The 17,954-nt window shown below is 47.1% G+C and overlaps 1 protein-coding gene across 1 annotated transcript in view; it reads right to left on the bottom strand.

Annotated features, from left to right (window-relative positions):
• LOC119954309 (integrin alpha-8-like) overlaps positions 1-17,954 on the bottom strand; it is a 194,029-nt gene that overhangs the window by 42,692 nt on the left and 133,383 nt on the right. The window contains exons 21-24 of the mRNA XM_038779427.1: positions 12,269-12,361; positions 9,948-10,024; positions 6,265-6,345; positions 2,845-2,950 (exon numbers count right to left, since the gene is read on the bottom strand). Of these exons, the coding sequence (XP_038635355.1) occupies positions 2,845-2,950; positions 6,265-6,345; positions 9,948-10,024; positions 12,269-12,361 (357 nt within the window). The remainder of the gene's footprint in view (positions 1-2,844; positions 2,951-6,264; positions 6,346-9,947; positions 10,025-12,268; positions 12,362-17,954) is intronic.

Here is a 17,954-nt window from a genome sequence, read left to right as displayed (position 1 = left end):
GTTAAGGCCAGGCAACTCAAGGCCAATGTTCGAAGGCTTCTAAATGTTATTATGATGCCCTCAGAAGGAGAGGAGGCGGAGGTGGTGGTAGCGATGGATGCGGAGAAGGCTTTTGATGGGGTGGAGTGAAATGACCTGTGTAAGGCACTGGGAAAGTTTGGGTTTGGTGAGGGCTTTGTTAACTGGGTGCGGTTGCTCTATCAGGCACCAGTGGCGAGTGTGCATACGAACCGGTTACTCTATCAGGCACCAGTAGGGAGTGTGCATACGAACCGACTGAGGTCGGGGTATTTTGAACTACACCGAGGGACGAGGCAAGGGTGCCCCCTCTCCCCATTACTGTTTGCTCTGGCCATAGAGCCATTGGCCATGGCGTTAAGAGCATCTAGGAACTGGAAAGGGCTGGTTCAGAGGGGGCTGGAGCACTGGGTCTCGCTCCACGCAGATGACCTGCTCTTGTACATTTCTGACCCGTTGGAGGGGATGGGGGGAGTAATGCGAATCTTGGGGGAATTTGGCAATTTTTCGGGGTATAAATTGAACATGGGGAAAAGCGAGATGATTGCGATCCAGGCAAGAAGACAGGAGAAGAGACTGGGAGAGCTGCCGCTTAGAATGGTAGGAAGGAGCTTTCGATATCTGGGAATCCAGGAGGCCTGGAAATGGAAGGTACTACACAAGTTATCCCGGTTGGTAGAACAAATGGAAGGGGACTTTAAGAGATGGGTCATGCTCCCACTATCACTGGCGGGGAGGGTACTGACCGTGAAAATGACGGTCCTCCCCAGATCTCTGTTTGTCTTTCAGTGCCTCTCCATCTTCATCCCTAAGGCCTTTTTCAAGCGGGTGAATAAGATTATTTTGGGCTTTGTGTGGGCGGGTAAACCCCGCGAGTGAAGAAGGTGTTGCTGGAGCGCAGTCAGGGGGAGGGTGGGTTGGCGCTGACGAACCTCTGCAATTACTACTGGGTGGCTAATATTGCCATGATCAGGAAATGGGTAGTGGGGGAGGGGTCAGCATGGGAGCGGATGGAGGCGGCGTCATGTAAAGACACCAGTTTGGGAGCATTGGTCACGGCACCTCTGCCATTCTCGCCGGCCCGATACTCCACAAGTCTGGTGGTAGTGGCGGCTCGGAGCATCTGGGGGCAGAGGAAGAGACATAAGAGAATGGAGGGAGCATCGATTTGGACCCCGATTTATAACAACCACAGGTTTGTACCGGGTAGGCTCGGTGGTGGGTTCCGGAGTTGGCAGAGGGCAGGAATTAGAAGGATGGGGATCTATTTATAGACGGGAGCTTTCCCAGCTTGAAAGCTTTGGAGGTTAAATTTAAATTGCCAGCAGGGAATGGTTTTAAATATTTACAGGTGCGCGACTTCCTGAGAAAACAGGTGCCGACCTTTCCGCTGCTGCCGCCATGGGGGATCCAGGACAGAGTAGTCTCCAGTACCTGGGTGGGAGAGGGGAAGGTATCGGATATTTACCAGGAGCTTTCGAAGGCGGAGGAAACTCCGGTGGAGGAGCTTAAGGGCAAGTGGGAGGACGAGCTAGGAGGCGAGATAGAGGCGGGTCTATGGGTGGATGCCCCAAGCAGGGTTAATACCTCCTCATCATTTGCCAGACTTAGCCTGATACAATTTAAGGTAGTCCACCGGGCGCACATGCCAGTGGCTAGGATGAGCAAGTTTTTCGGGGTTGAGGATAGGCGTGCGAGGTGCGTGGGAAGCCCAGCAAATCATGTCCACATGTTTTGGGCATGCACAAAGCTTAGAGGGTTTTGGCAGTGTTTTGCTGAGGCAATGTCCACGGTGCTAAAAACACAGGTGGTGCCGAGTCCGGAGGTGGCAATCTTTGGAGTGTCGGAAGATCCGGGAGTTCAGGGGCGAAAGAGGCCGACGTCCTGGCCTTTGCTTCCCTGGTAGCCTGGAGACGGATCTTATTAGTGTGGAGGGACTCGAAGCCCCCGAGTGTAGAGACCTGGGTCAGTGATATTGCTGGGTTTCTCAGTCTCGAGAAAATAAAGTTTACCTTAAGAGGGTCAATGTTAGGGTTCTCCTGGAGGTGGCAGCCTTTGTCGACTTTCACGGGGAAAATGAAAAAATGTCAGCAGATGCAGTATTCCAAGGGGTAGAGAGTGGCCGGGGGGGGGGGGGGGGGGGGGGGGGGGGGGGGATTGTTGTTGTATGGTTGAGGTGGGTGAAGGTTGGGCTGGGGGGGGTAAATGTTTATTTTACCATGTTGATGCCATTGTTTTTGTTACTGTTATAAACATTTTCAAATACCTTAATGAAATATTATTAAAAGAAAAGAAGAATGTTTCTCAGGGGTTCCTTCAGTTGTGGCTGGAAAGTTGTGGCAAACCGGGGTGTAATGCTTTCAAAATGAAATTAGATGACAGAATAAGATGTTGAGATGAGATAGTTGGAATAGGGTGAGGTTTGTGTGGATTAGTGACACCATCACTGACTGGTTGGGTCAAATGGCCTTTTTCCTGCTCTACATTCTGTGTAAACATAGTTCTATGGTTAAGGGTCACTCTGAAAGTTGCACTTATCAACTGAGCATCATGACAGCAATAATATGGCAACTAGCCCTCAAGGCGACATGAAATTTATACGATTGATGCCCCGTCCTGCCCCACCACCACCAACACTGCCTCCTCCTAGTCACGGTTTCCAGTGGCTCCAGATATGGAGCTCTCCACATTCTCAACCAGCGCAAATGGACAGCTTGTCCAACACTGAGGGCATGTGCAAGCAAAAATACCATGTTAACTGTAAGGAACATTAACCCGGTAGCCGACAAAATGCTGTATCTCATAGTCCACAAGTGTTGTACATACCTCATATGTGTGCTGCACTGTGGGCAGAGATTCATTCTTCACCATTACATCTGCTGGTGACTCTCGATCAATATATGGGAGGACAATTTTCTCAGGTAGCGAAGCCCTGATATTAAAAGAGAGCAGGTTATGAAAATACTCCAAAATGTCTGATTTTTAATTGTTTTCTTTCTTTGTCCAGTCTTTCCATAAATACACCATTCCCTGAGTCCAACCTGGCTCAGTCTCCTTCCTCAATTTTGACTTGGGAGAGATTAGGTGGGATTCTCCATTTGTTCACGTTGGTGGGATTCTCCGGTCCTTTGGCAGTGAATGGAGTTTTGGCTGAGCGTCAATTTCTCAGATCTCGCTGGCAGTGATGGCGGGCAAGAATTCAGAAAGGAGAACCCGACCTCTGTCCAATGTAGGGCTGTTGAACAGATGTTCTTTATTCTTCAATACAGAACAGGGTAGACTGACACTTTGGACGGGATTCTCTCAGCCCGGGGCCGGGCCGCAGAATCCCCGCGACCGGAGTGAATCGCGCCACGCCGCCCTGGCGCCGGCACGCAATTCTCCGCGATGGCGTTTACGACGACGTGGACACTCTGCTGCGGGATGAGAGAATCCCGCCCTTTGAGTCCTGGGCATTGCATTGAATAATTGGTAACAAAGTCAGCAATTAAATGATGTGGAGATGCCGGCGTTTGACTGGGGTGAGCACAGTAAGAAGTCTTATAACACCAGGTTAGAGTCCAACAGGTTTGTTTCAAACACTAGCTTTCGGAGCACTGCTCCTTCCTCAGGTGAATGGAGAGGTAGGTTCCAGAAACATATATATAGACAAAGTCAAAGATGCCAGACAATGCTTAGAATGCGAGCATTTGCAGGTAATTCAGACTTTTCAGATCCAGAGATAGGGGTAACCCCAGGTTAAAGAGGTGTGAATTGTCTCAAGCCAGGACAGTTGGTAGGATTTTACAAGCCCAGGCCAGATGGTGGGGGATGAATGTATTGCGACGTGAATCCCAGGTCCCGGTTGAGGCCGTACTCATGTGTGCGGAACTTGGCTATAAGTTTCTGCTCAGCGATTCGGTGTTGTCGCGCGTCCTGAAGGCCGCCTTGGAGAACGCTTACCCGGAGATCAGAGGCTGAATGCCCTTGACTGCTGAAGTGTTCCCCGACTGGAAGGGAACATTCCTGCCTGGTGATTGTCGTGCGATGCCCGTTCATTCGTTGTCGCAGCGTCTGCATGGTCTCGCCAATGTACCACGCTTCGGGACATCCTTTCCTGCAGCGTATGAGGTAGACAACATTGGCCGAGTTGCACGAGTATGTACCGCGTACCTGGTGGGTTGTGTTCTCACGTGTAATGGTGGTATCCATGTCGATGATCTGGCATGACTTGCAGAGCAATTAAATGAACAGAAGGAAACTCAGGCCAGCTCTATAAATCTGTCTGCGTTTCCTTTCTGTGATACTTTTAGGTGATATTCAATGAACAAGCAGTGAAGACCAATAGCGACACTGTCAGAGATACCTGGAGCCATTTTCCGCTCCCATGGCCAGGGTCAGCAGTAGCTGTAGCTCAAGACCAACTTACGTATGATTCCTGAAGCGTTTTCTCCAGGAAAGCAGTAAGCTGTGGGGTGTTGTTTGTGTTGCTTGTTTCAGGATGGTTGGGATAGTCCACAAAATAGCTTCAACTTAAATAAAGCTATAAATTTATTAACATTAGTCATTTGGATTCGGAATGTACTCCGAAAGAATACACAGTTGATTATCAACATTTAAACTACACTCATCTACAGCTAATCTTAATAGTGATATAAACTATGATCTGCTCGCACTGAAACTATTTGTACTTCTGACTCTCTCTAGCTAACTCCTGCACACACTGTCCCACAAGGCTTAACATCGTTGCCTTATATACTTGTAACTGTAGCTCCCTCTACTGGCAGTTTTTACATTTTGATAATACCACAGGCTGAACTCAGTGAAAAGCCCCAAAGAACCAAGTTTATTGGGCTTCAATGCACATCAGTGCTGATGAGAAAACATTGCGGTTTAGATTACTTGCGAGCTATGCTCCAAGTCACACACTATTTTGACTTGGATGTAGATCACCGTGGCTTCCTCGTTACTGGATCAAAGTCCTGGGACTTCCTTAGCAGCTTTGTGGGAGCACTTTCATTGTACAAACTGCAGTGGTTCATGAAAAAGACCCACACCAACTTCCTTCAGGGCAACTTAAAAAATAATGGGCGGGATTCTCCCATTGGGTGGCTACGTGTCGACACCGGCATAAAACCGGGATTGTTTTACTCCTGCGTCAGCGCCTGTTCGGGACTAGCATGGCATTGGAGTGACCCACGCCGCTCTAGCTGCCAATCCCGGCATGAACCCGGTGACGCGGGATCCACGCATGCGCAGTTGGGCCGGCGCCAACTAGCGCAATGCGCAGTGGCCTTCTTCCCCGTGCCGGCCCCGACACCAAATGGCGCAGGACTACAGAAGCCGGCGCGGAGGAAAGGAGGCCCCCAGCCAGAGAGTCCGGCCCGCCGATCGGTTGGCCCTGATCATGGGCCAGGCCACTACAGAGGCCCCCCCCGCCGGGTCGGACTCCCCCTCCCTCCCCACAGGCCGCCGCTGGACCCTGCAACACTGAGGACTCACCGGCACAGAGGATGTTAGAGCGGCGCCGGCGGGACTCGGATTTTTTGTGAAGGCCGCTCGGCCCATCCGGGCTGGAGAGTTGCCGCATACCCAACCGACGCCGTGCCGACCACGCCGGCGCCAATGGCGTCGATTCTCCGCTCTGCGGGGAATTGCGTCCCGGCATGTGGGCGGCGTGGCTCGATTCGTGCGGCGCCGCGCCGATTCTCTGCCCTGGTGAGCTGAGTGGTGGTGAGCTGCTTTCTTGAAACACTGCAACCATGTGATGCAGGTACACCCTTAATGCTGTCAGGGAGGGAGTTCCAGGATTTTGGCCCAGCTGGAACAAGGCAATTGCCAACAATGCCCACATTTGGAGAATGAACTGAAAATAGTGGTTACCACTCCATCCTGTCCTGACTGAGCAAGGATCATGTTCTACTTCATAGTTGCGGCTGCTTCTCCTTGTGTGGGAAGGTTGGGGGAAGGTTTGTCCTGTCGTGCTGACACCGCTTTTAAAATCGGCCTGCTGGGGATGCATTCTCAACAAACTGTAGAGGTAATTATTTATTTTAATTATTTATTTTAAACTCCACAATCTGAGAAAGGGACAAAGGGCAGAGATATAAAGGTGAGCTCAGTGATTACTGTGGGTAAGCAGGATTTGCTTCGAATACAAGACAGCGATCGGGCCCCGTCACAGATGGGTGCATCCTGCAGTAACATGGGATGACAGGATTGCTTATGACAGGATCATGTCAAAGGTCAAACAGGACTGGTTCTTACCGTCTGAGAACAAGCTGCGCCATAACCTGAACGAGCAACTTCAAAAGGACCACCTTACTGTGAGAGTTCTGTGAGTTCTTACTAAAAAAAGAAAATAAATATACAGTTACGGAAGGAGTAAGTTTGGTTGAAGTGACTTGATCCCACTATCTGAATCTTGAAAGTAAATCAGACCTTTTTACTCGCATTCTCTCTTAACTATGTGAATCGGAATCACTGACACAGGAGGGTGGAGGTGAAATTGTACTGACAGTGTTAAGAGGTGATCTTTGAAAAGTGATTTCATGAAATTATCCAGGTGATGGCATAATATGGAGAGCTGTTGTTGATGATAAGGCAGCAATCTCAGTTATAGTGAAGTGGGTAACTGGGGTTCCTCAGCCATGAGATTAATCAGGGCATTAATCTTCTTTAAAATTACACACACAATAGATTGCAGTGCGCAGGAAAGATTTTGTTTTATTTTAGGTCCAATTTTTTATTTTGTTGGCAGATGTCAGGCAGAATACCAGTCAGAAGTCTATTCTGTCCTCGCACACTGTTAAGCTTTTAATTGTTCCTTTCACACACTGTACAACCCATTTCATTTATTAATTAGCTTTCATTCAGTTCGGAAAAGTAAGGGCCTCATCACAGATTTACATGTTCAGGAGCCATGCCAGCCTCCTAATAGTTGGGCTTGCCCTGTTTAGGATTCTGAAGTAGCTGCCAGTGAAAGATAATGGATTCTCCGGGTCGCAAGCCGCATGTTTCTCGGCTGCAGGCCGTTCACTGGCAGCGGGATTCCAGCTTCCCACCAATTGTCAATGGGATTTCCCATTATAACCACCCCACGCCACATCAAAACCCGCTGGCGGGGCTTTGCTGTTGACGGGAAAATTTAATTGCGACGACCGGAAAATTTCAGCCCTAAGGTTTTCTTATAAGATTAAGGAACAATACCTTTCAGTGGAGGCTGCAGATCAGGGATTATCTCCCTGATTCCATTGTCATCACATTTTTATCACATCCACTCTCCCCTACTATTGCCAACTCTAACCCCCGGCACAGCCTCCAGGCCCCCTGGCCATGACTCCTGGCACTGCCAGGTTGGCACTGCCAGGGGGTGGTTCCAGGTCGGGGCCTCAGGAGAGCCCCATTATGTTTGGGGGACGGGGGCGATGGTGGAGGGGGTCGGAGGGGGGTTGTGTCCACATGGCAGTCGGGGGGTGGGAGATATTTAGAATAGAGGGGAATCGCCGATGCAGGTGAGGGTGGGCGTGGGATCACCTTGATGCCGACGTGGTGTGTTGGGGGCTGGGGGGGGGGGGGGGGGGGTGGTGAGGTGACTTGACCATTGAGTGTTGAGTGGGAGGTTGTTCCTCTGTGTTGGAGGGTTGGGGTACTCTACATGTCTGCCTGGGGTCTTGATGCCATAATAATAATAATCGCTTATTGTCACAAGTAGGCTTCAATGAAGTTACTGTGAAAAGCCCCTAGTCACCACATTCCGGTGCCTGTTCAGGGAGGCCGGTACTGGAATTGAACCCGCGCTGCTGGTCTTGTTCTGTATTACAAGCCAGCTGTTTAGCCCACTGTGCTAAAGCAGACCCTGATGTCTGGGGGATAAGAGTGAGACTGTTAACTTCACTTTGACATTGGGGCACCCTTTAAAAATGGCACCTTGCCCTCAGAATCCCGGGTTTGCCAAAGTGTTTTGGCAACCCCCCCAGTTGCCTGTGTGTGATCCCAGCCAGCACCTTGGAATTGCACAAAGTGATGTTTGATCTGGCTTGAAAATACTTTTCTTGTCCGATCATGCACTCTGCGCAATTTTGGAAAATACTGCCCTATCTCCTCCTTGTTTGAATCCCTCTAATGAGTGGTGTACCGTCCCACTTTAACCATCCAAAACGATGGAGATTTTTTTCTCTGTATAAATTGGCCCAGAGTTTGCAGTAGTGAGGACAATTAAACTGTAGGTGTTCACCGTCATTATTCCTCTGACACTGACAGAAGCTTCAGTAGCCCACACATGCATGGTTAAATGAAGAAATCGAGAAGTCGTTGCCAGTAATTCTATGCTTCCCCATGAGGGCACTGTTAAAGTTTATCCAGTCACAATCAATTAGAAATCACTGAACAGATGAAAACGTACCCTTTTCCCCTAGTAGTCTCGCTTTAAAAGTCTTTGAAAAATGTTGCACCTTGTTGAATACGGGGTTTTAATGGTGCACTACTTTCATAAGTACTACTGACCTCAGTCTCCCTGAAAATCTAATTTGATATTTGCGAAATATCAAATTTCTCTATTATGAGATTTTTAAAAAAAAATTGAAGTTTAAAGGGCTTTTTATATTTAAAGAATTTGTCTGTGATATCTCAGTTTCTATTTTAATTATCTGCATGCTCAATTATTTATTTCATTCCCTATAAAATGCTAATAAGAAGTGAAAAATTTAGTGCATTTTACCTCCTGTTTTGCTGTCTGTGAGAATGCAGTTACTTAACACGCATGACGACGACTGTTTCTGGACATTTGGAGATCCACTAGATCTGGTGCCAACTGACATCAAACTGACATCAGGAAAGGAAAACGGCATGCCACAGAGATCATTGGATCTTTGCGGGCACCTTTCCTTGAGGTCAGCATCGTGCATTGCCAATTCACTGAGCCCGATTTCCAAGCCCTCATACATTATTGTAATTAGAGAAGTGGCCATGCTAAAGCTAGACATGATGGCGTAGCGGTATGGTCACTGGACCAGAAACCCAGGGTAATGCTCTGGGGTCCCACCACGGCAGGTGGTGAAATTTGAAGTCAAGGACCGACATTCTCCATTGCTGGTCCTCCCCGCCACCGAGGGCGGGGGGTGCGCTGCCGGCAGATCCAGAGAATCCTGTCACCAATGAATGGCTGGAGAATCCTGCCCAAAGTCGAATGGTGACGATTGTCGATCGTTGTAAAAATTGATTCGGTTCACAAAATCTGCTGCCCTTACCTGGTCTGGCCTACATGTGATTAACTCTTAATGGCCTGGCTTGCAACTCAGTTAATGAGCGATAAATTCTAGCCGAACCAATGACCACATGCTGGTCACATCCCATGAATGAATAAGAGAAGGTTGTCTTTCTTGTGCATAGGCAATCTTTCAGGAGAAATTCCTGATCTCAGCGGCTTTTCTGCAGCCTCTCATGGTCCTATCACAAGTGGAACATAAACCACAGGCCTTGCTGTTAAGAATTATTTCATGAGGGCAGCACGGTGGCCAAGTGGTTAGCACAACCGCCTCACGGCGCTGAGGTCCCAGGTTCGATCCCGGCTCTGGGTCACTGTGTGGAGTTTGCACATTCTCCCCGTGTCTGCGTGGGTTTCGCCCCCACAACCCAAAAATGTGCAGAGTAGGTGGATTGGTCACGCTAAATTGCCCCTTAATTGGAAAAAATAATTGGGTAATCTAAATTGTAAAAAAAAAGAAAAAAAAAAAAAAAAAGAATTATTTCATGGCCGGATGTCCCAACCTCTTGCCCAAAAACTTCCCCAACACATATTTTCCTTGCCTGGACAGCATATTTGTAAGAGTTGGCCAGCCACAGGCTCAGTTTTGCTGCCTTTACCAAAGCCAAGAGCTTAGATATATCATGACCTTTGATCGGATTTGTATGTTCCAGTCCTTTCATTGCTGAGGCTCTGTCTTGTTTACCTTTTAATCTGCATGCTGAATGTGACACTCTCCACCTGCTCCAAGCTGTGCACCGTGAAATGGAGCCCTGCAGATAACTAAAGAGCAACAAAGTCGATGGGTTGGTTTTATTGTCATCGCAGCTGCTTCAGTCAAGAGGCCAGCTGTTTAGCGTATAAATAAAGTCAAGCAGCAATTAATAATCAATGCACAGCAAAGCAAATAATCCAGGCCTTGATTAATACGTTAGGTAACAGCTCAGAGTTTTATTTTACAGTCAGTGTTTCTGCTACAGCCCTGGGGATTTATCAGAAGACTTGTCATAACAAACCGAAGCTCTCATTCAGCACAGGCTGATTAACATTAAAGTCACTCCATCTGCAGGGGACATGTGGGGTTCATGTCCAAAACATCCAAATGCGAAAAGGGGACATAACGTTAAATCATCATTTACAAAGCATTCACACACACAAGAATAAACTAAACTTCAGAGGTTGTATTTTATGGGCTGATGTGTATTTTTTTGTGAAACCGCAGTAAAAGGGGAGTGGAGTTCACCGGCTGGATGACTCAGTGGCTGAATAGAACACCTCATGAGCCATACAGTTCAGGAAGGTTTGGGATTAAATGTATTATCTCCGAATTAGCAGTAGGTGAATGTTGGGAGGAAGGGTGAGCTGTGAGGAGGATGCAGAGATGCTTCAACGGGATTTGGTCAGGCTGAGTGAGAGGGCATATGCATGGCAGATGCAGTATAATGTGGATAAATGTGAGGTTATCTGCTTCGGTGGCAAAAATAGGAAGGCAGACTATTATTTGAGAGAGGTTGAAACTCAGCAAGACCTTGGTGTCCTCGTGCATCAGTTGCTGATAGTAAGCATGCAGGTAAAGTAGGCTGTAAAGAAGGTAAATGATGCATTGGCCTTCAAAGCGAGAGGATTTGAGTATAGGAATAGGATGTTTTACTGCAATTGTACAGGGCATTGGTGAGGTCACATCTGTGGTATTGTGTGCAGTTTTGGTGTCCTTATTTGAGGAAGAATGTTCTTGCTGCAGAGGGAGTTCAGCGAAGGTTTACCAAGCTGATTCTTGAGATGGCGGGACTGTCATTTAAGGAGAGACTAAATCAGCTAGGATGATATTCATCGCAGTTTCGAAGTGTGAGAGGAGATCACATAGAAACTTATAAAATCCTAACAGGATTAGACAGATTCAGAAATAATGTTCCCGATGGTGGGTGAGTCCAAGACTAGGGGTCATAGTTTGAGGATAAGGGGGAACCCTTTTAAGACTGAGGTGAAGATAAATTTCTTCACCCAGAGAGTGGTGAATCTGTGGAATTCACTAGCACAGAAAGTAGTTGAGGCCAAAACATTGTGTAATTTCAGCTCTTGGGACTAATACCCTGGATCAGGGTATTGAACTTGATGATCAGCCATGATCATAATGAATGGCAGAGTAAGCTCGAAGGGCTGAATGGCCTCCTCCTGCTTCTATTTTATATGTAGTTTCTTTGTGTGAAAGAATCATAGAATTATAGAACCCCTACAGTGCAGAAGGAGGCCATTTGGCCCATCTAGTCTGCACTGACCCTTCCGAAAGAGCAACCCACCAAAACCACTCCCCACCCTATCTCTGCAATCCCACCTAACCGTTGGACACTAAGGGGCAATTTAGCATGGCCAATCCACCTAACCTGCACATCTTCTGACCGTGTGGAAACCGGAGCACCCGGAGGAAACCCAGGCAGACACGGGGAAAACGTGCACACTCCACACAGACAATCACCCAAGGCCAGAACCGAACCCGAATCCCTGGTGCTATGAGGCAGCAGTGCTAACAACCGTGCCACCATGCCACACCACTCCAAGACCGGGCTGTGGTGTATTGCAGCCTGGGTGAAAGCTAGAGCATTGCAATTTCTCCTGTACAGTTCAGGAGATGCATAGAGCAAAAATCAATTTGGGTTTTATTTTGTTTGTTCTTGAGATGTGGCCTTGCCCAAGCATGGTTGCCCTTGAGAAGATGGTGGTGGGCCACATTCTCGGACTACCGCAGTCCATTTGGTATCTGGTGAGTCCTGGGGAAAAAAAACCAATTGTGGGAAATCGGACTCAGCAGTGACACATCCCCACCCTTTCCCCCAGCCACTCTTTTTGCCTTGGCAGACTTGCCAGAAATGGCCACATGGGAGGGAGAAAGGGGGCAGGAGAAATCAGTGCTATGGACCAGGCCCCGGTAACAAGAGAAAAGAATGAAGGAAAGTATTGGGGTAAATTAATTCGCAATATTATGTGGTACATCTAGTATTATGCAATAGGCACATATTCTGCAGGTCTCACCTTTGCGCCACGTTTCATGGGGTTACCAAGGTCACAGATCACTACTTGAGTGTCATTCTCCATTCTGGGGTTACAGCTGAGCTTAGTGAGGTTCTTAAAGAAAGAAATACACACATTATGAAGACAACCAGGAATCTGTTAAATTAGCTGGCACACGGCAAAATAACCCACCAGTTTCTTGACAAAGTTATAAAGGCCATTAATTGTTGGAATTGTACAACCATGAATTTCAGGTGGTTGTGATCATTCTTTGCAAATTGATATTGCCTCAGGAATTGGTGCTGGGTCCACTGTTATTTGTTATATATATATAAATGATTTGGATGAGAATGTAGGAGGCATGGTTAGTAAGTTTGCAGATGACACCAGATGGCAAAATGGATAGCGAAGAAGATTATATAAGATTGCAACAGGATCTTAACCAACTGGGCCAGTAGGCCGATGAATGGCAGATGGAGTTTAATTTGGATAAATGTGAGGTGATGCATTTTGGTAGTTCATATCAGGGCAGGACCTACTCAGTTAATGGTAGAGAGTTGGGGAGAGTTACAGAACAAAGAGATCTTGGGGTAGAGGTTCATAACCTCTTGAAGGTGGAGTCGCAGGTGGACAGGGTGGTGAAGAAGGCCTTCAGCATGCTAGGTTTTATTGGTCAGAATATTTAATACTGAAGTTGGGGCTTCTTGTTGAAGTTGTACAAGACATTGGTAAGACCACACATGGAATACTGTGTTCAAATCACCCTATTATAAGAAGGATATTGTTAAACTAGAAAGAGTGCAGAAGAGATTTACGAAGATGCTACCAGGACTTGATGGTCTGATTTATAAGGAGAGGCTGGATAGGCTGGGACTTTTTTCCCTGGAGCGTGGGAGGCTTAGGGGTGATCTTACAGAGATCTATAAAGTAATGAGGAGCATAGATAAGATAGATAGTCGACATCTTTTCCCAAAGGTAGAGGAGTCTAGAACTAGAGGGAATAGGTTTAAGGTGAGAGGGGAGAGATACAAAAGAGGCCAGAGGGGAATTTCTTCACACAGAGGGTGGTGAGCATCTGGAATGAGCTGCCAGAGGCAGTGGTAGAGGCGGGTAAGATTCTGTCTTTTAAAAAGCAGTTAGACTTTGGGCGCCATGGACAAGCTGGGCCGAAGGGCCTGTTTCCATGCTGTAAACATCTATCACTCTGTATCAAAAGTTGCTGTATCTTCACTACCCAGTGTTAATCCACATGTCAGGGTTCTTGGCTTGGTGCAATAATGAGCTTTTCCTTACTGCAGGGATCAGGAACTCCTCCCAGCCACCACCCAATCGTCTCATCAGCACTCAGTTTTCAATTAACGACCTTTACAAATTTTTGCCAAAATATAAGGTTTTCTCATCCTGGTAAATGTGCTAACCCACGTTGTAGTTTATGGAAGTGAAGATGCCAGTCACTCTTCGGTTGCTCAGCCATTCTCTGTGTGTGAATCTACGCAATGAGCGTTGGTCATTCAACCATAGAGGGCCTCACAGCTACGCCGCGTTTCCTTCTCACCCATTACTCCAAACACATGTTACCAGCGGGAGCCAGTGGATAGTGTTTGGCAGCAAGAAATGTGACTGATTTCTCCCCCTTTCCTCACAGTCACATCATCCCACTGCTCCCCAGTTGGGAACAGCAGTCGTATAAAACATAGGGCCATGCATGGTTCTGACCTACAGTGAGTGAACCCCGGAACTGATTTTCCACAGTTGCAACTGATGATGCCACATATAAAGAGGTCACTGTATGATATTGTCCATACCTGGTGATGATTTGTAATAAAACATCTGACCCAGTTCCCAGGTGGATTCAAACTAACTTATTAGCAATGAGAGACCTTTTAAATTGTTCACAATTAGAGGCAGGTAATGTGTAGGGATAAGGAGTTACGGGTTAAACAAATAAGCAGCAAAAGACCTATCTGGAGAATTCATGACGTCAACTCTACCTTTTATTTTATAATCATTATTGTCACAAGTCAGCTTACATTAACACTGCAATGAAGTTACTGTGAAAAGCCCCTACTCGCCACATTCCAGCGCCTGTTTGGGTACATGGAAGGAGAATTTAGAATATCCAATTCACCTAACAGCACGTCCGTCGGGACTTGTGGGAGGAAACCGGAGCACCCGGAGGGAACCCACGCAGACACAGGGAGAACGTGCAGACTCCACACAGACAGTGACCCAAACGGGAATTGAACCTGGGAACCTGGAGCTGCGAAGCAACAGTGCTACCCACTATGCTACCATGCCAGGCCAATGGATGGCTCAGCTTCAGCTCGACTTGACAAATCAGCCGTTGACATCGACAGTCCTAGGACTGCAAAGTAGCAGCTGTTTCTGAGCTGGAGATGCTCCACGAGTACCAGCTGACTTTCACACCGTAAGATCTTTAGACCACTCTGTGAGAGGAAGGTTATTCCACACTGGAGACTGCTAGCTTGCATGTTTTGGAAGACTGTTAACAGGACGACCAACTGAACAAAAACAACTGGGTTTTGGTTTGTTATGTTATGTTCCTTCGGATAACACAGGCTGCTACTTGATGCAGTCTTAACTAAAGGATGCTCCAGACTCTGAAATTAGTTCAACATGTTTATTGAACTATTAACACAGTTCTCAAATGAGTTTGACTCTCTGCTAATCTAACTGTAGTAACTCAGTCTAACTGTACCAGCTTGCTCTAAGCCACGTGCTGGGGTGTGATGCTGCTGATCAACCCTGTCTAACTGTCTAGATGTCTGTCTGTGGAAAGAGGCAGGGTGTGAGTGCCTCATCCCTTTTATAGTGTTTGTGTCATGCCCCCTTGTGGTGATGCCACCTCTGAGTGTCCTGACTGCCCATTGGTTGTGTCCTACTCTAAGTGTTCATAGGTTGCATGTTTGCATAGCATGGCACGGTTGTTGCATTTGTTCTCTGCTACTTTCATTCAACTTGAACAGGAGTGGCTCGATGGCACATGCAGCACATGTGTAGTACATTGCAAGATCTGAGCATTTTCTGTTTTATTTCCCTCACTGCTGCCCTCTCTGTTGGGGACCTGTAAATAAGTTAATTTTATAATGACTGCCAACAGTTGAGCATTTGTTTGTCTTTCTCAATGCACCACACAACAGAAGGATGGTGACAATGCTGGCATGGAATTCTTGATTACATTTCATTTGAGATATTAAGGGCTGAGGAATATTATGACACATTTATGGAATTTCTAAAGTTGGGTTTCAGGGGATTGGGGAATTTGAAAGAGTGTCCTGTGTATGCAAATCGTATTCAGGTACATAGTGAGGCAGCGCGGTACACAATTGGAAAAACAGCATTGAAGACACATGTTGGGACAATGATGAAATTCAACCCTAACAAAGGGAACTGGTTACTTATAAATGAATCATAGAATCATAGAATCCCTACAGTGCAGAAGGAGGCCATTCAGCCCATTGAGTCAGCACCGACCCTCTGAAAGAATGCCTGACCTAGACCCACTCATCCTCCCTATCCCTGTAACTCCATCTAACCTGCACATCTTTGGACACGAAGGGCCATTTAGCACGGCCAGTCCAGCTAACCTACACATCTTTGGACTTTGGGAGGAAACCGGAGCACCAGGAGGAAACCCACAGAGACATGGGGAGAACGTGCAGACTCCGCACAGACAGTGACCCGAAGACGGAATTGAACTTGGGTCCCTGGCATTGTGAGGCAGCAGTGATAACCACTGTTACACATTTGGCTGAGAGCAAATGAAGTAAGATGAGGATAAACTAAATGTTTTCCTCATCATGATAGGGCTAATTGATTTTGAGGTGGTGTCTTATCAATGTTCTCCATGAGTGCCTGGCACTGCTGGATTCATGTTATTGCATAACTTTAAAAAGAAAATTTAGAGTACCCAATTCATTTTTCCAATTAAGGGGCAATTTAGCATGACCAATTCACCTAGCCTGCTCATCTTTTGAGTTGTGGGGGCGAACCCCACGTAAACACGGGGAGAATGTGCAAATTCCACACGGTCAGTGACTCAGAGCCGTGATCGAACCTGGGACCTCGGCGCATTGAGGCAGCAGTGCTAACCCACTGCACCACCGTGCTGCCCCTTTGTTATTGCATAAGTAAGAATGAAATTGCACTGAGAGACATGCTCTGTCAAAGGAAGCACTTGACAAGTGTGACTGTTGCAAATTACATTCTCGAATTAAAGAAACTCTCTCGTAGCTATGGGTATGGAATAAACTTCGAAATTGACCTCAGGGACATGTTTGTGGAGGGCTGAACGAACAACTAATTCCAGGCCAAGGCAATAAACTGATGTGGAAGGAGGCTTGGGATGGGGCCACAGCCATGGAAATAGCAGAAAGAGACATAGATAGATTAGAAGGGAATACTTTTCCTGAGCTGGCATGGGAGGTCCACTGGATTTCAGCAATATCCAGGCTACAGCCACCAAGTTTACAGACTCAGAGTCAGAAAGCTAGATACTACCATTGCCACGGTGCCTCAAAATAAGAGAAATATCCCCATTGCCAGTCAAAGTGCAGCCTGTGAGAAAGTGGATCATATTCAGGCAGCACACAGGAGTACAGAAAGCTGTAATCCTCCAGGTCACAGCCATGCACCAATTTGTGATAGATCGAGGCTAGTTCAGGAGTATAGAAATCCTCAAATATGCATATGATAGATGTAGAAACAGAAGTTGATGTTATCGAGCAGGAAGATCAACAGCATGGCCTCAAAGCTAAACCGCTGCTTCGTGCTGTCAAGTGTAAGATGACTGCGTCAACAAATAGATGGTGAAGGTATCCACCCAAAGCAGGAAAAGGTGAAGGAGATTTTGAAATCAAAGAGACCAGAGGACAAAGGAGAATTTAGAACACTCAAAAGGATTATAGTGTATAATTCTAATTTTCCCCGGACTTAGTTTACATATTTGTTTCAGTGTGTCAACTCCTCAATGATAGAATATATTGGGAGTGGTCTGTAGATTGTCAGTAAGCAGAAGACAAAGTGAAGGTAAGGCATAAAATTTTGAAAGTACAGTGCAAGTCAGAAAATAATGATGAGGGCAGCACGGTGGCGCAGTGAATAGCACTGCTGCCTCACGGCGCCGAGGTCCCAGGTTCGATCCCGGCTCTGGGTCACTGTCCGTGTGAAGTTTGTACATTCTCCCCGTGTCTGTGTGGGTTTTGCTCCCACAACCCGAAGATGTGCAGGCTAGGTGGATTGGCCACGCTAAATTTCCCCTTAATTGGAAAAAATGAATTGGGTACTCTAAATTTTAAAAAAAAAGAAAATAATGATGAAAAGTCAACAAGTGACATGGAGAAATATATGCCAGAGATTTTGTAAAGAGACAAGGGCCATTCATATATTGAGTGAAGATTGGAGAAAGACTCCTTCAGTGTCATGTGGGTCATTTGCCGGCCAACCCGCAGGGCTGCAGGCACTAGCAGGAAAGCCACCATTGCTGTTTGTATTTCAATATCCATTGTCTGCAGGGAGTGAAAGGCCGACATGTTCACATGCCTATGCCAAACCAGGTCCACCCAGCGACATGGTGGTCCTGGCTGGTACTGCAGACCCTGACCCTGAATGTCCCCCTCCCCTCTTCTATGCACCCCGGCCCCATCGGTGCCCTGCACTGTGGCGGAGTCTGACCCTGGCGCCCATC

The sequence above is a fragment of the Scyliorhinus canicula genome, chromosome 19 (genome assembly GCF_902713615.1).
Source record: "Scyliorhinus canicula chromosome 19, sScyCan1.1, whole genome shotgun sequence".
Lineage (NCBI taxonomy): Eukaryota > Metazoa > Chordata > Chondrichthyes > Carcharhiniformes > Scyliorhinidae > Scyliorhinus > Scyliorhinus canicula.
The sequence above is the reverse complement of the archived record's forward strand: the minus strand, read 5'-3'. Positions and strand labels throughout refer to the sequence as shown.